This window comes from Nelusetta ayraudi, unplaced genomic scaffold (assembly GCF_046127955.1).
Source record: "Nelusetta ayraudi isolate G7.1 ecotype Tasmania unplaced genomic scaffold, CSIRO-AGI_Nayr_v1 ptg000002l, whole genome shotgun sequence".
Taxonomy (NCBI): Eukaryota; Metazoa; Chordata; class Actinopteri; order Tetraodontiformes; family Monacanthidae; genus Nelusetta; species Nelusetta ayraudi.
In genome coordinates this window covers 5,657,768-5,682,317 of record NW_027466052.1, presented here as the reverse complement: position 1 = coordinate 5,682,317, position 24,550 = coordinate 5,657,768, and the positions used below count along the sequence as shown (strand labels likewise).

The following is a 24,550-nucleotide window of genomic DNA, read 5'->3' as shown; positions in this document are numbered from 1 at the left end:
TTTGTTCACGTTTATGTTTTCAAAACCTATTTGGCACTCTTCAGTCACAAACCTTTACTTGACCCTAAAAATAAGCTACTTAGTGGTGAGGAGCCCGTAGCATCATAGGCTTCATCACCCACCCATCCATCCATCAGTTTTTTTTGTTTTTTTTTTCAAATCACCGCTTATGCTATTCCAGGGTTTTAAAAGTAGGATACACCCTGAACTAGTTATGATGCTTCTACATACTTATACACAACTGGGCTATTGTGTTAATAGTATTATCCTTGTCCACTTCAACTACATGTTGTTGTTGTTGTTGTTTCACCCAAAAAATAGTAAGTAATTCATTTCCATTGTCCATAAATATTGGAATCTAATTTAAAAAAAAAACAGTAGCAAAATGCATTTCTGTTTGGGCTTATAGGAATTCCTTTGTCTTTAAATTCCAATCAGGTTGAAGATGAATGCATGTCTTGTTTCTTGACTGGCACCAGCTATGGTGCTGGCACTGGCTTTCACACTGTTTAGAACAAACTATAACTTCATAAAAACAATTTCTGGCAGACACCCCATGCTTTGCCAAATGATAGTTCTTTGGAAAAGATGCAAAACACAATACAAACACAGTTTGCGAAGCCGAGTCTGTCTTTTCCATTTCCTAAAATGGAAATAAACAATAAGTTTAATCTCTCGTCAAAACAGCAGCTGTTGGCGTGCAGTACAACGTTTAATACCGTCACTTGTAGACTTTCCCCTTTGGAAACTTCGCCACCACAAGATGTGTTGCATTAGCCATTAATGTGTTGTCATAAGGATTGCATTTAGAAAGTCTGCGAGAAGGACTTAAGATGGTGTTAGAATGGTCAACCCAGACCAGACTGTAGCATAGAAGCTTAGTGAAACCTAATAATTACAAACAAAAAAAAAAGTGATGGAAGGTTTGGTTTCCACCATGCTCCAAGAGGAAAAAAAGGTCAGTAAAAAAAAAAAAAACAACATTTCCAGGAGTCTCACAGTGAATGTAAATGCAGACGCAATGAAACAGGAGTGCTCCCAGGATGGAGATATGACCAAGGCAGATGTTTGTGGTCAAATTCTCTCTGTGACTTTTGGGCTGTGATTGTCTTTGTTGAGAACAGGAAGTAAGCGAGGGACTGTTTTTGATTATATATCTATATTTACGTCCTGGAAAATATTATTCCACGAATGTGATTGGCACAAATTCTTCATTATATATGATGAGATCATTTTTAGATAGTTTTCTTTATGAAGCCATTTGAGATATTGAGGTCAAGAGATGACCTGAAACCTGCAGTGGAAAGTGAAGTCACTATGGCTTCCTGTGTGTTGTGTTTTCCAGTTCCTTGTTTGCTGGCTGGCCACACGATCACATAAATGCTGTGAATGTTTTCTTCTTCATTGTACTTTAAAGCCCTTCCTTCTCTTGACAGTGCCAGTAAATATCATACGACGGCAAACTGCCACCACTCGACGCTAACCATTAATGTATTATGAGTGTGATTTGCAGGAAAACAAGACAATGCACAAGAAACTCCAAGAGGGAGATCTTTCCACTGTGTACATGTGTATATATGTACTTCCTTCAATGTTGCCCACAGAAATTTTATGTTTGTGTGTCTCCTGTGGAGATCTGAGGAGATGCAGGGACCCAGTTTGTTTTGGTATACAGATGACACCAAACGACAGGATTTTGCAATGCCGTGATACTGCTTTTATGAAATACTTGAGCTGTTTTCACTCTAGTCAATCATGTTTGACGTCTAATTATCTAACAAACGTTTTCAAAACATAAATCTGGTTTTGCCTGTTTTGTCTGTTTGTTTGGTTTTGTGATACCGTTTCTGAAAAGTCTACCAAGAAAGAGAAGTGACATTTAGAATAGACATTAATTATTCATGAAAAAGAAGACAGCCTTCAGGGGAAAAATCCTCAGAGACGTGTCAAGTTTTCACATTTTGGAAGACATTTCTCGTGGGTATCAAGGATTAATGTTTAATCTGTGTGCCGAGAGACGAGGCTTTGCCCCGAAAGCCCTGCGTTAGCTTTGTGGCGTTCCCTCGTCCATCTCGCGTAGCGCAACTTCACTTTCCACATTACTCTTTTTCCCACTGTTGCTACTGGCACGAGTCAACCTGCACACTTCTCTGCCAGAGATCTGGAAAAGTTAGAATGAGTCACCCGAACTCAGACAGAAACATTTACATCTTGTATGCCGCGCTCTAATATCGTACATTCAATTTTTGGTAAATGGTATATATCTGTATTTTCTCCATCATATTAAACTCATTCAATCATTATAATGCCCGCCCGCCACCCCAAAACCATTGTTTTATTCCTTGGTAAAGTCATGTGGTGACCATGTGGCAACCAAATCAATTAAGCAAACTGGCTGTTGGCAAAACACCAACTGTTACAAACCACTGGCATCCACAGCATGTCCCAAGCAAGCAGACGACAGTGTTAGATCCACAGTTCTGGAGCCTTTTTTTTTTTTTTTCAGAGTCTTGCTCTGATTTGGTCTCCTTAGAGAATCCAGCAGCACTTCGTCAAATAAGTACAGCAACTTGCCAAATCTCAGAAAATGCTGAGCTGGGCCTTGCAAGACTGAGAAATTCACAGAGGAACAAGCTGACTGCACAGTCCTGCAACTTTTTCTTCTTCAACTGATTTCTGTTTGGGAACCATCTTAATGTGGCTACATTTGTTTAGATTAAAATTAATATTACCTGTCTGTGATGACAGACTTGTGACTAAGACATAACACAGGCAGTCATACATTTTCCAGCCTTGATATTCTCAAAGATTTTGTGTCTCGCAAACTGGAGATAGAAATACACAAACATTGGATTTTTTTTAAGTTAACAGTCTGTGTATTGGTTGGAGGATCGAAAGGTTTTCAAACGATTCACTGCACAAGCGATCAAATGTTGGTTCTTTTGTGTCCTTTGCAAGTCTTTTACTTGGTGTCCGCCTGTTCATGCAGCTTCAGCATTTTCAGATTTACGAGTCCAACGTACACCACAGTGGCCTTCCCATAATGACATATGGGGATAAGCTGTTGGTGGACAGTCCTGGAATTCCAAAACAAAAGTTTTAGGTTGAGAGAGTGAGTTTATTCTAAATGCCAACTGTAGAAAACATCCTGTTGAAATACAGCTCAGCTGAAGTGAAAACGTCCGTTTACCTTCACATACACAAACACACACACACACACACACACACACACACACACACACACAGAAAGAGAGAAACATTGTCTTCAATGTTACACTGTTCTTTATAACAAGCACCTTCTGGATCTGTTTTAGGTGATACTCTTTTCTGCTCTTGTATCTCATCCACATGATCATTGTCACAATTCTGTCTAGGAACTTCCTGCACGTGACCTCCAGACACTTTCTCCGAGTTAATGCTTTGCACAGACGACCTACTGCAACTGTGCGCCGCTCTCTCCCCACTTTCCTCACAGAGGAGGGACTGGGCCAAAAGAACGAGCTGTTGGAACGGTCGTGTGTTTCTAAAAGTTCCTTGGAGGACCGCGGCGGTGTTTGCTCTGTTGCTCTAGAAGAGGTTCAATGTTTCGAGCTTCCTTTGTCCTAGCAGGCTTCAGCGTTGCACGTTTGAAGAACGGTTTCCAAGAAGTGGATGAAGAGAGAGCATTGTCTGATTTATAAAAGTAACACGGTGTGGTATCAGCGGATGCAGAAGGCTTTACGCCCAATTTGAATCCTCTGAATCTGCACTTGCGTTGAACCTGCAAACCTTTAATTTAATTTTGCGTCTGGAGGTTTCAAACTGCAAACCTCAGAGGACACTTCATCATGAATATATTGTCAAGGCACTAAATCCTTTTTTTTTTTTATTGGAGACCTACATCATTCACCCCCTAGAATAACTGTTGAAGTCATTCCTGAGTTATGATGTCTCAGAAAGAAGCACTTGGACAAGAGCCGAAGGAAAAGACTCGGCCTTGACAACATAATGAGGGGCGATAAGAGAGATAATGGCTCTTAAAATTGCGTCTACATTCATCCTCGTCTCTGGAGAGTGATCTGCTTCTGTATGTTCGATCGTCCCACGTCTGGCGCAAAGCTCCAGCTATCCGAGCCTGAGGATGCATAAAAGTCACACATGCATGCCCACACACTTTATTCCTGGGGTGATTTGTGAAAATGGCTTGCAGTTGTGGCGTACGAGAAAGCCCTGAAAGGGGAAGTAAAGCACAGCTCCTGCTTCCGCACAGTACCTCCCTATGTGTGCTTTGTGGTCTGGAAAAAGATTTGGAATTTCAAAAGCAAAATTTTCACAGTTCATTTGTATTCAGACCCCCTAAACTCCAGTCCTCCTGACCAACAGTGTTCCAGATACGTTGCAGTTTAGGCCAGCAGGAAAGCATTGAGAATTGCCCGCTGCCCCGCTGGACCTCAATTCCCGGGAAAAACTTGATAATTATAATTGTAGGTTAGACTCTGATGTATCACTTCTATTACAAGTCAGCATTGGGAGATTCTGAAGTCTCGACTTGGGGCCCACAGTCATGAATGAAACAATTGTTGTTGCGAAACTTTTGCTGTTTATGGAGAACGTTTTATATTGCAATGGCTGCCAAGCCACAGTAACGTTTTGATTGTTCTGTTCCAGTGGAGAAGTGTTTAAATCTGAGCCTCCTGTCGTAGCCATTTTGTTGGGGAAGCAATGCTGCTTTTCAAAACATCTCTGCTCTCTATTGCTTTGATAGCTTGTGCGGTGAAATTGCTGTATTCACATCAACTCACAGATGGACAGTTGCATCCCCCACCCGAAGAAAGTGACAAAGACCAGAGGAAGTGTTTGCTGAAACCAAAGACTCAAGATGTTACACTTGACTCTCTCGTCAATGTTGCTTTGGATACTTTTTGTTTACTTGTTGAAATCGACTAATGCAAAGATGCAGATTAAGACTTCATGTTGTGTTCATGAGTCATTTAATTGTGACTGTTCATCTGAAGAAATGGTAAAATGCAAAGAAAGCCCGATGAGGAACAACATACATTTATGGTAGACAAAGTCATCCAGTAGTAAATCGGGGCTTCGACAGGTCAGCGCATGCAGCTCTAAGGAAAGCAAAGACAAACTGCTTTTTTTAATGTAATGGGATCATTGAGCATTCAGCATTTTGCACTGGTGCGGCTGAACTGCACGGAATGTTAAGGTCACCATGCAAACCCCACACTGGCGTTCCACTGTTAACACTCGGGTTAGTTTGTGGTTGTTCCATGATGATGGCACTGGGGATGAAGAGCTGGAATCTGACAGAAGAAGTTTAGCGTACGTCATTAGAACATTTTGCGCAGTGACTCTCCTGCTTTCCTGTATGTAGTGTTTGATATACTGGTGGTGTCGCTGGTGTTGTGTTATTGCATGTGACTCATTGTAACTTTTCATGGCTGTTTTCAGTAGGTAAAAGTTGAAGATGAGCAATACAGTGGCACTTCTGTTTAGAAGTGAAGTCACTGCTCATTCCAATCAATGTTTAAAGTTCATTTCAAGATCCAGTTTGTAAGATTTAGTACCTCGGAATGGTTAGAGAGCATATTGCAGAAAATGTAATCAAACTAAATGTTAATTTAAGAAATAACTACAAACTAATAAAGTCGATGGCTTTTCCAGGTGGAAATCATTGTTTTGCTGTTCTAAACTGGCTCAGATAAGAGTTTCTGCTGCTTTATAGCACGTACGAGATTTTTCTACACATTCCAACTATTTTCTATTAGCTCTTTTAACTGGTGGAGAATTGAGGTAAATCCTCAGGAAACATACCAGTCTAAGTTTTAACAGGTTACAGCCATTCAACCTTATATTCCCATGACATGCTGACCATCCCAAGTGTCTGCCATAAAAGTGCCAACAAACGCAAAAATGCAAAAAAAAGATGAGCCTGTAAGAGCGTCTGCACCTCCCAGCCGTGTGAATGAGTGAATGAGTGTGTTTGAGACTGTTGCCCTCTGTCTCAGGGAGAAGCTCCTCCTACTGCTTCCACAGTTTCCTTCCCACTCCCCCCCAGAATATAGGCAGTGCTTTAACTTTGCTCAATCAGAGTGGGATCTTTAACTGTGCCTGCTTCTGGGTCTCCTTCGCATCAGCTCACTCCACACACGTTCAGAGCAGACGTCACTCCAGCGCAGGCAACACTCTCACCAGCACACTTATGGAGTACTACTGTTTCCTCCTGCTCTGGATATGCTGGCAGCATATGGGTGAGTGGAAGGTGTTTATGTCCCATGTTATATTAGGATTTGTGAGTGTGTGTTTGTGTGTCAGTGTATGTACATGTGCGCGTGTGGCTATGTGTGTGTCTGCAGATGTGCATGTTGACCTTGGTCAGTCTTTATTCAGCACTGCAGTGTAGGAATCCTCTAATTGTTAGTTCTACTTTTACCCATCGCAAAAGCCGCTGGAAACTCTGAGACAGCTGCTTTTCTGCTTTTATTTTTTAAAAGTGTGTTTTGGAAAAGGAAAACATTTTTTTTAATTTCTTTAGAAATAAAAAAGTGTGTCTTGACTGAAAACAATCTCTTAAATATCTTGTATTTCGCTAAACCAAGTGAATATTTATCAATCATATGTGAATATCTTGTGGAAATGAATGGCCGTCTGGTTGGATGACATCATAACCTCACATCTTGACCCAGTGCAATCGTTGGCTTGAGGAGAAGTTTTCAGTAATTTCACCTGGAAGACATGTTGACTTCGAACGGAATCGCTGGCAAGTCAAATTAATTTCACATTTAAGGTACTGGAGATGGCATAAGTGAGAGTTTTTGGTGCCCAGCCAAAACTTTGGTCAATTACCGGTGAAATCATCACCATAGCAGTGACACAGCAAGAAAACGGAAAACGTGACTAAACTTTATTTTTTTTTTTTTGTTAAAGTAGAAATCTTTGTTTCTCATTTTGGTTTTTGAACACAAACATCCAACATGAGTCACATAAATTGACAAAAGCACCATTTAATTTCAAGCTACAGACGCAGTCTTGCTTAGTTTTTGAGCTATTCTGAACTGGAACCGCAATGTGTAAACGCTGAGCATCGCTCAGTGTTTCCATAAAATACACTATAAACATGGACATAATGTTTCTATTTTTTTCAACAAAGGAGAATTCCTTTCTCCTGTGTTGCTATGCAGCATCACACCGAGGTCACACCGAGGGAAGGACCTCGAAGTTCGACGAGAGTGGAGTATGTCAGTGGCGATCATAAATCTTTGATGCAGACACTTGGTAAATAAGGCAAAACCAAGGAGCTGACGCGATGAAATGCCTCTTGTAAATATTTGGTTTGAATTTGGAATTTTTTTTGGAATCCAACTTCTGGACGCACGCCAGCTGGAGGGAGATGTGACCTCCACTGGCCTGCTGAGAAAGACTCTGATGCTGACTGTAGTGCGGGATGTCTTGGCAGGCATATAGGAGGGAGACTGCTGCCATTTAGTCTGATGTTGGTGGAATCCTCGGAATCCCGGGACCGATGGCTCATCAAGATAGCTTTGAAATGGCCCATGGCAGGCTGAAGTAGATGCTGGTTTGTATTCTGGATTGAACAAAGTGGAATAGTGGTTTGCAACGGCACACTTTGTCAGTAAACTATTTTTTTTTCATCATATCATATTTGTTTTTTCAGAAAAAATGTAATGATGAGTGCACCCCCTGAACCCGTACAATTATTGTCACTTTTTTTACAGTTAAAATGTCACCCAGTAGGTGAGAGAGTGGTGGATTCATGTGTAATGTGAGGTTGAATCTGACCACCAGCAGTGAAGGGAAGCTTTTGGCTGATGTTGTCGTAGGTTTGCCACTGAGTCAGTGGCGGATAAATTCAGCAAAATTACCTGTTTTTTCTTTTTTTGACCACCCGGTCTACTTACCAATTGCTTTAATATGCAGACCGTGCTTCTTTTTTTCTTCACGTCTACACCTCCAGTGTCTGTCTGCAACACATGCTGGTTTGTCCCAGTCCTTCTGTTCTCTGGGTCTGGTGCCCATGGCCAACCTTGCTCTGTGGAGGTTTTGTCTGTACTGTCAAATGACATTATTGGCCAGATTTAAAACCTGTTAAGTACAGCAATACATTCACATTGTTCAAATTGCATCATGCAATTAATGACATGCACCAAACGTGTTGCGCCATGACATCACAGTGGAAAGTGACGACACAGCGCCTGCGAGTGTTGTTCTACTCTTCCTTTTCTTTCCATCAAGTCATGTTACTATTGGTGACTCTTGTTGGTCCTTGACTTCGCACAACATAACGTAACCTAATAAGCTTAAATTGTAATTTACAGCAAAATGAAACACTTAGCATGTCGATCTCACACCAACACTTTCCAGACTTACAGGTCCAGTGGCTGGTAAGTCAATGAGACTCTCAGACTGGCAGGTCGTGGGGTCGAGCACCTTCCGGGTCATACCAAAGACTATAAACAATGGTGGACATTGCCTTCTCTGCTTGGCACTCAGTGGTTCAGGTTGGATTTGGGAGGGCTTAGATCACCCAATGGCTAGCACCCTAGCGCGGCACCACTGCTGCTCACTTTTAAGAAATGTGAGGACTTTAACCCTTAACTTAAACATACAGCGTTGCACCTTGGCCCCTTTCCCTTTAATTATTTTACCCCCGTATTACATATTAATACTGACAACCTCACATTTAAATATTACTGTGCATGAAAACTTGGGCAATCATCATTCTTTGTGTTGCCCCAGAGACTTGGTTCTAAATCCTTCGGGCCTGTTTTAGGCCGAGTTTGCTAAGAGCCTGTTAAGCAGTGCCTGGGCGACTCTAGTTCATTTGGAACATCTGCTCTCTGATACCCTGTGGGTATTATCCTTGGCGTTGGGTAATGGCCACTGGAGGCGCCAGAATAGATCGAAAGCATGTTGTCAACAGTGTATTTCCAGAGAAAACAATTGTAATGGGAGCCCCGGATGGATCAATGGAAAAGAACACTATTCTTCTGCATTTGGAATTATTTTAGGTAGAGACTGTCATAAAGCTACTGGTCTCATAATCACATTCAGATGCGGTCGTCATACACTTTCTATACACTCGCAGCCATACAGTATATCAAGAAAAACAGTCCAAACCCCTGCTAATCTGTTCAGTAAAAGGGGATGAACCATCACATTGTGGGCTGTAGCTTCAATTATTCTCAACGCTGACACTCTACAGATATGCATGAGGATTGTATACATGCATGGCATGGGCCACGATTTTGCACACGCCTGCTATATGTCTTCGGCTCTGTGGTGGAGCTCCTGCAGCCTGGTGTTGGGCCAGATGCAACAGTGAACTGATGCCGGTCGCACTGGCCTGAGGTTTATTTGCACGGGCACGGAAATAAGTACACAGGAAACTCAGCACGACTCTGAACTCGCAGCAGAAGCTGCTGATATTTCTAAGAAGATTGAATCTTCTTGCCAAACTTGTAGTTTTGAAATGGAAACTGGAATGTTGCCATTCTCGTGCTCTCACCCTCACACTTTTCCCTCTGGCCGTACCTCCATGTTTCCGCGGAGTTCTTGACCAGACTTCGGCCCAGCGGTAGACTCCAATGACAGGAATGTATTTTTAGTCATGCTGGCATTCAGCTGCAACTGATTTTTAATATCTGTGTGCTCCTGTTGGCATGGCTTCACGATGACAGCCCTTCGCCCCACTGCTTTCCATGTGTCAGGAGATTTATGTCAGGAGTCACCTGCCGGTACTTATTTATTTTCTTTCTACACCTTTCTGTTGCTGACAGCCTATTTTCAGTCACTCCTTTCATGTTTCAGAAACTTTGGAGGGATGTTTGTGGTTGGGATCAAACAGCGGCTGCACATATGCACCATTCATTTGGCAGGAAATGAGCGATGGGGGGAACATGTCAATATTTACGTGTTCGAGATCTGCGTGCCAGAGATTGACCATTTATTCTAATGGAGGTTTTTCACAGAGCGGGACAAGCGGTCTATGGTTGTGGCAATCAGGGCGCGATAAACTTCTGGTTTCCGCGACAGAAGTGATAAATGAGGGACTTGTTCACTCGGTGGCTGTCGCTCCGCTCACAAAATGTCTTGTGGCGTGATTAGAGTGGTTTTGACACCGCCTTTGAGTTTCATCTTGAGAAATGTTTTCTGCTTGTTTAAACAGCATATTATCACCACTAAGTATTGCGTGTTTGAGGAATGCAGGCTTCTTTACATTTCTATGGAGCCTCCATTCTTGTCCTCAATGGAAACAGCTGCTCAATACGGAGCTTCAGATGTACAAACAACTGTACATGCACACAAATAAATTGTGCGTGCCGTCGAACAACACTCAGCCTAATAGAGTTGCAGCTGTGCAGTGCAATCAGCTTATTCATGGAAAGTATACAACTAACCATGACTGACAAAAAGATAAATTTTCTCAGAAAACAGTGCAACCTCATCTATTGAGTTAAAGAAAGATTCTGCTTCTGTCATGTGCCCTTCTAAAAAAGATGTGCAGATTTTCGGTAAAGGAGAGTCTGTCAAACTGTCTTTGTGGACTTTGTTTAACCAAACTCTCGCCAAAGAGACACGAGAGTCAGAGGAAAACAAACAAATGAGAAATGGCCACCCAATCCTGATTAAACACTCGCTGATGCACCATCTTAGCTGGTCCCTCTAGCAATCTAGTTTGGTCTCACTAAACTCGCAATCCCTCATTTACTTCTCCTTTCTTTTGTTATTTGGATTCGCAATGTCGATTTAGCAACAGTTACTTCCTGGTTTGATCACAACTGAAATGAAGTTAATAGAATGATGAAATCCATTGCACTGGAAAAACATTTCATATTGGAGGTTGGCAAAGATGCAAACCAAAGTTACAGAAAATATTTTTTTTCCCACCCTTATCAAATTGTTGCCCTGTCTTTGTTTCCCTCAAGTTGAGAGCGCCATGTTTCGTTTTTGCGTTTAGCCGACGAAACTGAGCAGCTGTTTGGATTTGTGTTTGAAGGACTAGGCTGTAGCTTTGCTTTGATAAATATTGATGCGATTGGTTATTTTTTTGGACATGAGTTCCTTGACATCGAGCAAACAGTTATGTTTCGTGGCTAGCTTGGGGTTTTTCTTATTTGGTTTAGCAATGTGAATGAGCATCATCGCAGTAAAACTAAAACCAGATGCTGTACCCACAATTAATGAGGATACTCTGTCACATGGCAGTGACAGAGGAATTGACATGTAAAATAGTTTTATCAGTGCCATTGAACAGCAAGGAAACAATTAGCAGCCTCTTTTAAAGGTCCAAACCATATATACAAACCCCCCTTGCACTGCTTTGTTAGATTCAAGAATTTTTTTATTTGTTGCCAATTTCCCCTCTCTTTCTTTTAATCTTTTGTGCCAACAGACAATTGTATTTTTCACATGCAGGGGGAAAAAAAATGAAGCTAAGGCTTCATTGTGAAGCCTTAGCCCCGCAGATGGGCTGTGTTTGCACCACAAGTGGGGTCATATGGCGTGGAGGCCGGGGATTGAGTAAGCCTGCAGTGTGTGTACGGTGAGCCGCTGAGATGTAAGAAGTGGGGGAGTGTGTGTTGGTGCAAAGCTGAGGTTTTTTTTGGTGCTCTCGGCTCAGCTGTGCAGCTCAAACTGTGGAGACCCTGTGTTTTCTCGCAGTCATCTTTAACCTCGGCAAAACGGGCGTCTGTCTTTAATTAAGTCGTGCAGTCTGTCCGACGTCTCCCTCCACGGGCGAAGCCACTCAGAAACCGAGATGCAATGGTTTTCCAGTGTGATTTACATTATGAAGGTAATGAACTCCACACCGTAGGTCAACGGACTTAACCCGCCAGTGGCTGAAGCATCAGTGGGGTAGGCAGCAGAGGAGAGTCTGGCAACTGGTTAAACAATTATCAGGGGGCTGCTGAGGAGAAATAGGGGGGTCCTGAGGGGAAGTCGAGGCGGCTGAGGCAGTGGGGTTTTTCTTTCTTCTGCCTTCTCGTGTCCGAAGGAAAAATGTCATCACCTCCGTTTTCCAAGAAAACTCCTCTTCTGACACGATTTAAAAAGACAAACGACGCTGTCGCGTCCAGTTAGACGCGAGTGGCTGCTTTAGCGGTGCGCTAAATTGAAAAAAAAAAAAAAAAAAGGGGGGGGGGGGGGCCTCACCTGGCTGGCATTTTAACAGAAACCAGACGTTTCGCCGCTCTGTTTTTGAACCACCTGGTAAGCTGGCTAAAGGGAAATTTAAGTACACTAGCGGGGGGAAAAAAAAACAGGTTTGCTTTGATCGGGGTCCCGCGCCATGCTCTGACTCCTTGATCCCTTTGCAACTCGTGAGGTTACACTTCGACATCAGTTTACCGGCCGCGTATGAAGGCGCAGCTCTTTTGACCCAATTGCAGCTGCTGCAGTGCGCTACACTTTTTGTTTGTTTTGTTTGTGACAGTACGTCTTTACGCAAAGAAAATTCCTTTCGCAGCCGTCACCCAAAATGTAAATCACATGTTCTACATCACAGACAAGTGCCTCTAATTGCAGAAGGAGAGTCTCTGTGGAAGTTAAACATTTGTCATATTTTTGGTTTTGCTGACACTACGTCGCTGCACCGAAACGCCTCTGGGTCTGGGAACGTCTGATGGAAGAATGTCAGTGAAGTGTGACGCACAGCTGAGCCGCTCCGCAACACAAGACGAATGGTGTTTGTGTTGCGTGGAAGGGGGCTCTGTGTTTATGGTAAAGCAACGGCAAAATGAAAGGCTTTTTTTGTCTTTAAAGTTACAAAGGAGGCAACAGGACGTTGTCATTGTTGTTTCAGATGGATTTTGGGTCATTATACAGTAGCAACACTGTCCAGAATTTCCAAGAAAGCTCCTGCCAGAAGCGGCCAAAGAAAGAAAGAAATTAGAATCCACAGCATGTCTTGGTGGTGCAACTTATATTGTGAACGCTGACTAGAAGACAACTGTGCTGAGAAAAGGCTCTGTTTTTGCAATTTGGTTGGAATTCATTTTCTCCCAGGAAGCCGCTCAAATTTCAACTTTTTTTCCACAAATTTTGCTGCTCGGAAACACTTGATGTTTTGAAATGTTTTCAATGAAAAACATCCCTAAAGACCGGAAACTTTATCTGTGCAGGCACCAAGCAGCAGCCAGCAACGCAAGTAGAGTCAGAGGTTGAACTATGGAGGGTTTGCTGATAGATGCAAGAGTTGATGCTGAGCTAAGCTGAGATTCCGTCACGTCATTATTGGATTCTGAGAACTCTGTCCTCCCATGGACTTCACATTGACTTTGACATGAGATGTTAGCTGAGAAGAATTTTTTGTGAAATCATATTTCCTTGAATAATAAGTTTGAATTTGTCTATGATAAATCTTGATGACATGATGTCTTAACCTCCCTGAAAATCTCAAAATTGGCAAACCTAGTCCGAATTCCCCCAAAGTTTGGAAAGAATAAAACTGTTGCTCCTAATTTGGGAGTGTAATCTGATTGGCTGTAGTAGCTTTCCTTGCTGTGTCCTCACCAGTGGGTGTTTCCCCAGTCAAACCATTGGAGCCAGGTCTTAATCACTGTTGTCTGAATCTGAAGGCCACTTTGTCCAAAACATCTTTCCACTTTAGAAACTTTGTGCAGATGGCGCCTGGAGTGAGACACCTGAGCACAGCTAAGTGCTCAAACATGTCTACTAGATGGTCTTCTAGACTACTAGACAACAATAAACGTCATATACTGCATATATATATATATATATATATATATATATATATATATATATATATGCATATATATAGACGCTCTGACTGTGTCTGACTTGGTTTATGTTTGGTGATGCAGCAAAAAAGAAGAAGCTTTTGACAAGTCTGAGGGTGTGAAATGACTGCTGTGTGTCAGCAGCCCTCCAGCCTGAGTCACTTCTTAAGGGATAGTTCCCTCCAAATTGAAATCGAATCTTGTTACTACTCATTCCATCGTCAAACGGGACTCTGGTGGCATTTTACAATCCAAATAACCACCCGTGAGTCTCACGGGGGGAAATTCCACCGTGGCCGAGGGCTCGAGGATAAGACTCTGCAAAAGGAAAAACAAAACGCGTCTCCGTGCCTCTCCTGCAGTGTCGTCTGAGTGTCCAGAATACAGTCAACACCGGGGTCATTAGGCAGGGCACCCACAGTAGCCCCATCACCACGGACTGCGTTTCTGTGGATCCTCTGAGGACACTCAGAAGAGCAGCGGAGACATGTTGTGCGTTTCATTTGTCGGTGTTGTTTTTTGTTTGGTTTGGTTTTACAAGCTCTTTCCCACAGTCGGCCTCCGTCGCGGTTATGTGCATTGCATGCCATGTATAGTGTAATGTGTGAAACATCAGTGTCAGCTGCAGCCGTTCAGTTTGACATGCCAACAGTGGCATTCAGCAGTTTTCTCATCAAATTTGGAACATGTTTCAAAAGATGCTGTTTGCGTGCGAGCTCAGCCACGTGTCAGAGACTGCGTGCATTTTGAGTGATATTATGAAATACTCTTTACCTGACGGGGGGGGGAAATCCTTCTGTTTTCCAGGATCGTTTGACTGCTCCATCATCGACACCAAGACGCCCAGGATCATCAAAGGCCCCAAGCAAGCCCAGTTTGGCTACACGGTTCAGCAACACGTGGGCGCGGGAGGTGAAAAATGGTAAGAAGCTCGTCCACAGCTTAATCAGCTTTCCTGAATCTTTTCACTGTGCGAGGTGTTGCACATGTAAGTGTAATCACCAATATTGAGGATTTTGTGCAGACTGGAAAAAGTAAAAGAGTGACTCCCAGAAAGTCCTAAGTCTTGATTCATTTGTCAATGTATGTTGTGAATGTGCCTGTAAATGGCTGAATACAACTTGACACCATAGTGTCATGATGACACCATAGTGTCATCATGACACCATATTTATTTCTCAAACTTTTTTTCTTCAACATTATCACATCACTTGCACTCAAACAATTTGTGTCACTGTTGTGGATTTTAAGAGCTATGAATAATGTCTCCTATTTGTATCTCTTGTCATTATTTGTATTTCTTTGGCGGCTAAAACGGGCCTAAGTGATGCAAAAAGTGCTCCACAGTTGACAATGAGAGGTCAAGCACATAATGAGCGTCCTTCTGACTTGGCACTGAGTTTTGCTCTCCAGAGAACGATTGTGATTCACTCTGTCTCCGCTGTGGTCACAGAAATATCTTCCCATGAGCTTTCGGTGATGGAAAACGAGCCGTACGTCTGCGGCGGATGCCTAAAAATTTATCATATTACCTCATAACACTAACAGATTTCTGAAGCACGGGATTCTGAGTCCAGCTGGCAGAGCGCAGGGGCCAGAATCATCTTCTGTCTGAGCAGGATGCTGGCGGGATCCAGCTGAGCGCCACACACGTGTGTGTATGTGTGTGTGTGTGTGTGTGCAAAAGTCATCAGTTTTGTTGACATAAAGTTTGTTTCTCCCTGATGACAATGGCTTCCATTCTGGCTACCTGGAGGAAAAAAGTTTTTTTTTGTTTCTTTTTAAGGAACAGAACTGCCTTTGTTTGGATTGTCCTGATGAGTAACCGTTTGTGTGAACAATAACTGTCCTCTTAGCTGTCGCATTTTCACTCCTCACTGTATAATTATCGTCTAAAATCCTGAGCCACTTGTCATTTCCTACCAGTGGGTCTGTTTTTATTTGAGTTTTTATTTTAATTTGAAACAAGCCAAATCGAAGTCCAATTTATGCAAAAGCTCATGGCACCACTATCCAATAAAGTTAAAGTCCCAGTGATTGTCATATCCCGAAGGATGCAAAATATGTGCCCTCCGTATTTGACCCAGCATCCCCTGAGGGAGCGTTGGGCATTGGATCCCCCAAGTCCTACCCAAAATACTGAGTTCCAAGCAGGGAGGCAACGGGCACCATTTTTTACAGTCTTTGGTATGACTCAGCCATTAATCGAACCCACAACCTGCCACTCTCAGGGTGGTCACTCTACCACTGAGCTGGATAATATTCTGGGCTCTTCAGTAATTCTGCAGACAGTCAAATCCTCATTTTGCATCAGGCTTTTGCACTGGCCCAGTGGATTGCATTGTTGTGTTTAACGACCGTAGAATACTTGAGGTCTGATGCAGAGTCTGTCATAGCACAAATCACTTGTATGTACGCACTTGTGGAGGAGTCGTAAAAGTTGTTTGGGAAAGCAGCGCAAGTGACCTACTTTGTTGTCTTGGTATGAAAAGTGTTTGTGTTCTCCCAGAAATGCAAGACATTGCATGAAGAAACAATGTACCGGTTAAACATATTTCACACGTACATATTCCAATGACTTACCTTGGCAGTAAAGGAACGATGTATTAGTATGTGATTTTGATTTCTAAAGCCATTGTTGCAACATTAATTACATAGAAGTTAGTTGCACTGTGATATTTACATGTGGCTCGTTTTGTTCAGCAGGGTTTGGACTAATCCCTGCAAACATTTTAGCCTATAAGTACCATGATGACTGTATCAATCAAAATACACATTTTTGCATTATGTGCACGCTATCGATCCTCAGAGTATTCTGAACACAGTAGGATGTTCAAGAATGTTGCAAGTGAGCGTTAAATTTGTTGTGATCAATGTGGTCAATGGCTTCACTTTCACTCTTTCATTAAAAAACAATATCAACAATTCAACATGGTCTTTATAGTCGCTGGAAAAATAGCTCATACGTGGCTATTGAGACATCATGATGTTTGACTGGGTGATGTATTCCTTCATTTTGTGAAGACAAACTCTGATCATCGATGAATAAAGTCAACCAGGACACATGATACTGCCACAACAAATGTTCCCAAACACATACGATGTATATTAAGTCTTTGGAAAAAACAAGAGTGTCAAGACGAATAAAATAAAAAAAACAACATAAATCTGAATTGATTGAGGTGCTGAAACATTTCTCGCTGCAGAAATGTGCTCATTTTTCTAAGAATGGAGAAGGGCGACTGTTTTGTCTTTGAAGGTTCCCTGTGGTTGGCTGGCGAGTGTGTGCCTGTTCCTGGTGTACGTGGAGGCACAGTGACACACTTGGAGAGCGAAGTGAGTAACTTGGGAAAACTGTGCCAGCTCACAGACCAGACCCAGTCTTACTTTCCCACAAGGCACGCGGCTCAGCAGCACCGCTGGCTGCGCAGTCAACTCCAGCTTCTTTGCAGTTCCGCCAACGCCAGTGAGATAAACGTGCTAGGAGGGGAAGGGGTGGAAGAGGGACAACTTTATTCAGATCCAGCCAACTAGTAGGCCCTGTTTGCGGACTTCTGATCCGGCGGTGAAACTTGTAAAACCGAGACATCGGACACCGTCCCAGTTTTTGTCTCGCTGGAACTGCGAATCACAAAATTGAATGATAAACAGACCATGACCTCCCACAACCCTCTTTCGTGCTCAGTCGGGACTCATCTGTCGCCCAGGCAGACGCTTGTTAGTCATCGAGCAGAGTTTAGTTTCAGAGAGATTGTTTAGTCCGTGCTGCAGGGAGTGCACGTCTGGGTATGTGGGCTTCTTGCTGCGTGCGCAAGTCCAGGGGAAATCAGCTGTATATTTGTGTGTTCTTGTATTTGTGTGTGTGTGTGTGTGCTCTGTGCTTAGTCTGACAGCCCTCAGCTGGAAGACAGAATGCCAAGGAAACGAGAAAAGGCTGTGATATGGAGTGAAGAGGATTAGAAAAGACTCAACGAGATCTATCGAGTTGTTTTTCATTGCAGCGTGGGAGCGCTGGCATTCCGCTAGTCGGGACGCGAGCATTCACGGCTCCATGTGTCTCTCATTTTCAAGTTGTGTCAACTCAGACTTTTAATGTGCTGCGATGAGGCAATGGTCCCTGCAGATTAGGACCGAGTGTGCTCTGTTTGTTTCAAATGATGGAAAAAAAAAATGCTTCTGTGAAGTTCCAAACACAGAGTCTGTGGTGGCGGCATGCAAACTCCAGTGCGTTGCTGCATGGTGCATGCGTGTGAAGAGAGGTGAGTTGCCGGGAGGTATTAATGGCTTTTGCCATTAATACCTTTCAGAGGAGAACAGCTTTGTCAAAATCCAAAGGCCTTCTGTTTTACACTTCCCTCTTGGCTTTTTTTTGCAAACTTTATTGGTTTGTAACAAGTTTACAACTAGTCACTACAAGCTAGAATGCTAATGACCATGTCCCTGTATAATGATGTTGGGATCATTGTGGGGATTCTGGGTCGTCATGGATCGTTGAAGACCACAGCGCCGTTCACAGCACCCTCTGATTTTCACAACCGTCGATCCACAAAGATCATGAGAGAATTACCTTCTTATGGTCATACTGCTTTACATTAAAAAAAAAAAAAAGATTTGCAATTGTAGGTTTATACTACATAGAAGCCATAAAAATACTGCTCTAATGGCGTTAACACCAAGACTCAATTCAGAGTGGATCTCTTGGTTCAGTTTTGTGTGGATTCTTTCTGAGGTCTTTACACAAATATGGTAGTATGCAAAGCAACCAAAGTAACCAGCAGGTAAATGGCTTGATGAAAGGAGCATGTGCAGTATTCCCCCCTCGGCTATATATGCCTTTTTAACTTTATAACCCCTGCTTCCCTTTTACCTCCGTGTTAAAGACATTTCACATGGCAACAATCACAGATGTCACCTGCAAGCCTCTCTCTCTCTCTCTCTCTCTCTCTCTCTCTCTCTCTCTCTCTCTCTCTTTCCCTCTCTCTCTATGATGCTGTCAACTTTTCCAGAGTTCCTGACGTCTCCTCACCCTTCTGTTTATAGACTAGGAACAGCTGGAAAGTGGCTGTCAAAGAAAAAAACTTTTTCACAAACATTTTTCAAATCTGAAATGCCACAGGCTTCCAGCCCGGTGCAAAGGTTCGCTGGATGCATGAAATTCCAAAAGGAGAGCTCAGCTATTCTTAAGGAATTTCTGTAAGCCAGAATGAATCAAATACTTGCGCAATCTCAAAACGTCCTTGAAAGTCCTTTTTCTAATATTTTTTTTCTACCTCTAATGTGGTGGAAAGGACAATATTTGTACCCATCAAAACTCCAAGTGAGCAGAGAGAAGCACCTCCTTGTTCCCCTCCCTTGTGTTACGACTTGTTTATCAAAGCCGCTGACAGCTTCTGTCCAGGACGGCCGACGGAGCTACCGAGCCGGGGAAAGGTCAAGGGGTCAAAAATGTGCCATTTCCTCACTGGGCCTTGTGGTGCATTAAACACTCGGCCGCGGCAGCGAGTCCTCCGGGAGCCCAGAGGGGGCCACATCACATTCAATTTGTGAAAGAGCCACAGCTCAGAACTTTCATGGAGACACACAGAGCAACACGTTTGAGTCATACACCACAGAAGTGCCCCCCCCCACCGTCACCCCACTGTTTCCACTGTTTATTTTTCTACAGTTGCGCCAGGCCTTTCTCAGCGGAGACCCGACCTTTGACTCCTCAGCTCGGTTGCAAGTTGCTCGCCGCAGAGGATTGCCGAGAGTCTGTGAACTCTTCCGCTGCCCATCTTTAGCAGTGTTTAGTCAAAAGCCACAAGGAAAAGAAAAGTGTTGCCGCAGGAGGACGGCGGCAGGGTGATCACCCTGCAGTACTCACCACTTCAGGCGTGTACTTGTTGTAACGTCCTCGTCACTTTCTCCACAGTTTGAGTTGGATAAATTAGAATATTGGGTGGATAAAAGCAATAATATCGCCGGCTGATAGGCAGTGGCTAAATGGACGGACACATCCTGCTAATGCAGACAAATAGAATCCGATCGGCAAGTCAAATGTTGGACTTGCGTGCTCATGTTCGGGTCGAGGATGTGGGTTTTGCAGTCTGAGTATCTCTTCGTCCGCAAAACGTTCCCACATGAATGACAGTCTGGGCTTTAAGGATGGCACTTCCTCAAAACCCCACAATCCTCTTCTCCGCAGAGACGGTCCGCGCATTCATTTGAGGTGAAGTGATTTTGTTGAGCCCAATTTTCATCGCTGCCCTGACAATGTACCGAGGCTCCCGTTTGACCGTAATGAGCCCCGGAACAGGATTATTTAAACAGCTTCTGGTGAAACTCTGTAAGTCCTGAGGCCGGCGCCCCAGTGAAGCCAACAGTGGTCTCCTTTCTTTTCGCCAGCAGTTTCCTGAGCTGACCCAACGCCGCCGCGGTGTCTCTTCTTGTCAAGGCAGAGCAATGAAAAAGAAATTTGGAAATGAAAATGTGAAGAGTGCCTCAGAGAGCCGTAATGAAAATTACTTCCTGGGTCTGTTCGACCAAAACGCTCAGTTTCGGGAGCAATTACAATTAGGCTTGCCTCCAACAAGTCATTTTCCGATGTGTACTGATGGACTCCTTGGCCTATGTGTCATTCATTCGACCTCCATTGGGGGAAATGGGGGGAAATGTCAAGAAGGTCTTGTACTGAAAAATGCCGTGTCCACACACATCCGCAGCTACCCCCACCAGGGTCCTAACTGTCCTTCAATGGTCATTTAAATCAGTCGTGGTCAAAGACATTTGCATCGTGATTAAAGCTAAATCTTTACATGCTTGTTGCACCAGTAGCCTTTGATTGACAGTTTTGGCTTCGTCAGACTCAAATTTTAGGAAGGTCACAATGACTTAATAGGCTATACGCATTCAACAGAACTTGTTCAAGGTTTTTGTATTAAGACATTGTTGTTGTTTTTTTAAACGCCTGAGTGAATCCTGCAGTAATGTGTGTTTAGCGCCATCTTAGATCTGACCTTAGATGCGACATGCTGGAATGCGTGAAGCCTTACTTCGAATTTGAATCTTCATCAGACCTTGAGCTTGGAATTCTTGGAGAAGCTGTGGAATGACTTTAGGACGCACCATTTCTCCTTTTCAACAATGAGGTTTTTTTTTGTTTGTTTGTTGGTTTTTATTTCAATTCTAAGATGACCTGCAAACATATTTAAGTTTTTCCACGACTACCAGCAAACAGTAGAGGCTGGAATTGGAGAAGCTTGGCAGTTAGTTATTTTTTGAGGAATGAACGGTGAGACATTTAATTAACAAATATGAGAAAACAATTGAAAAAACTCATACTAACAAGAGCTTTCTATAGGACGTTTTGTTATGGACAATGAAATGGGCCGAGACCCATTTTTGTTCCCTTGACTTCTTATCTCTCACATGATTTGAATTATGGCTCCCCTAACGGCTCCAACTGCTGTCCAACAGTCCCAATGTAAACATGCCAGAAGACTTTAAATTCCCCACGACATCAAGTCAACTAAAACGTTGACTTTTAAAAGACTCCTGCGACCCCCACACAGAAGTCCAAAAGGTGCAGGACTGGCTGCTGACAAACACTATTTCACTGGAAGAGAATGTCTCAATGTCAACGCCGTCCACATAGGAAGCCTGCAACATGCGGCCCATTACTGAGTCCTGATGGTTTGGCTCTTTGTTTGAATGTTTTTTTTTCCCTGTATTGCAGGTTGCTAGTGGGTGCCCCATATGAAATGAACGGTCCTTACCAGACCGGGGATGTGTATAAGTGTTCACTAAGGGGACGCAACAATGGCAACAGTTGCTCCAAACTCAACTTAGGTAAAGTATCACTCAGCACTTCCCTGTTTTGGCCAGCATAACACACACACACAAACAGACACACACACATTAAACATCCTGGTGGCATGTGGGAGACAGACCTGCGGCCACCATGCCCGGCATTCCCCAATTTACTGACTGGTTTTTAACTGGTACAGTTTCACACGCGCATGTGTGTGTGTGTGTGTGTGTGTGTGTGTGTGTGTGTGAGCGTGTGTGTGTGTGTGTGTGTGTGAGCGTGTGTGTGTGTGTGTGTGTGTGTGTGTGTGTGCGTGTGCGTGTGCGTGTGTGTGCCACACATCTCGCTGCATGCCCTCTCATGCGGCTTGCACATGTGTCAAGCCGGCCGGGCCGACACACAAGTGTTTGTCAAGTGAACATTCTTGATCTGAGGATGTAGACACTGCTTTGACTGCCCAAGACTGCAATAACAAACCATAGTTCCAGATGGTGGAACCTCAGCCTGGTCTCTGAAGGGTAGATCCAAGTTCCCTGCAGTGAGATTTATTTTTTTCCCCCCCTCAAGGAAGGATATCTCTGACCAACGTATCGGAGCGAAAGGACAAGATGAGACTGGGCATGACGCTCACGTCCAACCCCACGGACAACAGCTTTGTGGTAAGAGCCGGTTTGACCAATAAATCGTCCCAGTATTTTACCGTGTTGCAGCAGCAGCTTGGCACATTTGGGGAAAGTAGGTCTTTTATTAAAATAGCAGTTACTTGAATGGAAAAACGAGGAACCCGCAAGATTGTTTTTTGATTACACGGTGTTGCAACTCACCCTGCAAGGGTTCTCAGAGAGGATGATTCCAATGTTTTGCTTGATTTTAACGCTTTTGCCGCAATGGGGACTGTTCTCTTTCAGGCCTGTGGGCCTCTCTGGTCCTACGAGTGCGGGAGCTCGTACTACAGCACCGGCATCTGCTCCAGAGTCAACGCAAGCTTCAAGTTCTCCAGAACGATAGCGCCTGCTTTTCAGAGTCAGTGTCTCTCGTCTTCGATGAGTATTCACACACAATAGACGCAGCAGCAGATCAGAAACGTCGCAATTCTTCCATGGTTGCCTTAACCCTTCTTCACACTGGGAATCATATCTGGTCACATCCAGAGTCATATTAATACACACAATAGTAACGTAGGACTTTTTTTTTTTCCTTGCTGCTGGTTATATAGAGAAGTTTAAGGCACTTTGTTTCTTGACCTTATGTAGCGACTTGTTGAAGTCGTTTTTTAAAATGCATGAAGTCCTGTTTGTCTAATGAGAAATTCCTCATTACCAATGTCCTTATGTCCAAGAGGATATTCCAATCATTTCGACATGCACATTAAAAAACAAAAGTGTGAAAAATAATCTTCTTATATCCCCTATTGACACTCTAGAAATTATATTTTCTAATACCCACTCGTCTTACTGAAAGCACTACAAAGGATTAATTTGAAGTGTCTCTGATGAACTATGTTACAGGATGTGAAACATACATGGACATTGTGATTGTTCTCGATGGTTCAAATTCCATCTACCCCTGGTATGAAGTTCAGGCTTTTCTCATCAACATTCTGAAGAAGTTCTACGTTGGGCCGGGACAAATTCAGGTATGTGTTACCTTTTTAAGAAAGATCATACACGGAAGACGTGCTTAAATGATGTGTGCTTGTTTTGTAGGCTACAGCGTTATTAAACATTGTCATCGTTGGACAGGTGGGCGTGGTCCAGTACGGTGAGAAGGTGGTCCATGAATTCAAACTCAGCGACTACAAGTCAGTGAAAGATGTGGTGAAAAGAGCCCAGAGTATTCACCAGCGGGGTGGGGAGGAGACCAACACGGCGCTCGGCATCAACGTTGCTCGGTACTATGTCAGTTTATGTGGCGCTACTTTCGGTCATACCCGTCCTTATTTTGCTTTTTCCTATTTTGCCTCGCTGAACTCGTCTGCCACCGACTTTCTCCGCAGGTCTCAGGCCTTCAAACAGGGAGGTCGCCGCGGCGCCAAGAAGGTCATGATCGTGATAACCGACGGCGAGTCGCACGACAGCCAGAATCTGCAGCAAGCCATCGAGGACAGCGAGAAGGACGGCATCACCCGTTATGCAGTCGCCGTGAGTCCTATTTATTCACCTGGATTAAATGGCTGCATTTTTTTTTTTTTTATGAGCGTTCCGACGGCCCCTTAAAATCTCTGCCGCAGCATTAAAACCTCAAGCGAGTCTCTCAAGAGCTGAATTTAAGGATCCAGCCAAAAACACCCAGAGGCCCCTGGTGGGAGTTGAACACAGCCGAGTGGAATGTGAAGTTATAGATGGAAACGATGGTAGGGGCTGCGTCGTCGCTCGCTTCGCACCGCAGCTGGTACATCTAATGGCGTCAGGATTCCACCCAGCGGCTTCGTGGCGTGTCTTATACCGTGAAGCCATTTGGTAGGAAGCCAAATCCTGGATGTTCTTCCCGCGTTGGCAACCCTGTTGGAAATCTCAACGCCGCGGAACATTCTTGTTTTCTAGGCCTTTTTTCGTGTGGAGCAGCGTGCAGGTTCTCCACGGGCTCCACAGTTTGCCTTGTACTATCACACCGTGACTGTCACGGCCGTCAGCTACAAGTTCGGGTGAATTTGTATGAAGAGGCCACCTGCCTTCTTCTTATCTCCTTATGTCTGAAGTGAAGTGAAGCAAACCTGCCGTCGCACCATCTTGCCGACTGAGAGTTCATGGTGTTTCAGAGCTTTTGCCTTTGTCTTATTTGAACTTTTCTCCACAGGTCCTCGGCTACTACAACCGCCGAGGAATCAACCCCGAGGCCTTCCTCAACGAAATCAAGTACATTGCCAGTGACCCTGACGACAAACACTTCTTCAACGTGACGGACGAGGCGGCGCTGAAGGACATCGTCGACGCACTCGGGGAGCGCATCTTCAGCTTGGAAGGTTGTACAAATACACTACTATATCAGTAGTTTGCTTGGTATCGCAAGTTAT

The 24,550-nt window shown here is 43.7% G+C and overlaps 1 protein-coding gene across 1 annotated transcript in view; it reads left to right on the top strand.

Moving 5' to 3' along the window:
- Positions 1–6,094: 6,094 nt before the first annotated feature.
- itga11a (integrin, alpha 11a) overlaps positions 6,095–24,550 on the top strand; it is a 43,072-nt gene continuing 24,616 nt past the window's right edge. The window contains exons 1-9 of the mRNA XM_076019368.1: positions 6,095–6,242; positions 14,559–14,673; positions 21,466–21,578; positions 22,105–22,196; positions 22,446–22,560; positions 23,046–23,173; positions 23,280–23,428; positions 23,534–23,678; positions 24,334–24,499. Coding sequence (XP_075875483.1) covers positions 6,194–6,242; positions 14,559–14,673; positions 21,466–21,578; positions 22,105–22,196; positions 22,446–22,560; positions 23,046–23,173; positions 23,280–23,428; positions 23,534–23,678; positions 24,334–24,499 — 1,072 coding nt within the window. The 5' untranslated portion in view covers positions 6,095–6,193. The remainder of the gene's footprint in view (positions 6,243–14,558; positions 14,674–21,465; positions 21,579–22,104; positions 22,197–22,445; positions 22,561–23,045; positions 23,174–23,279; positions 23,429–23,533; positions 23,679–24,333; positions 24,500–24,550) is intronic.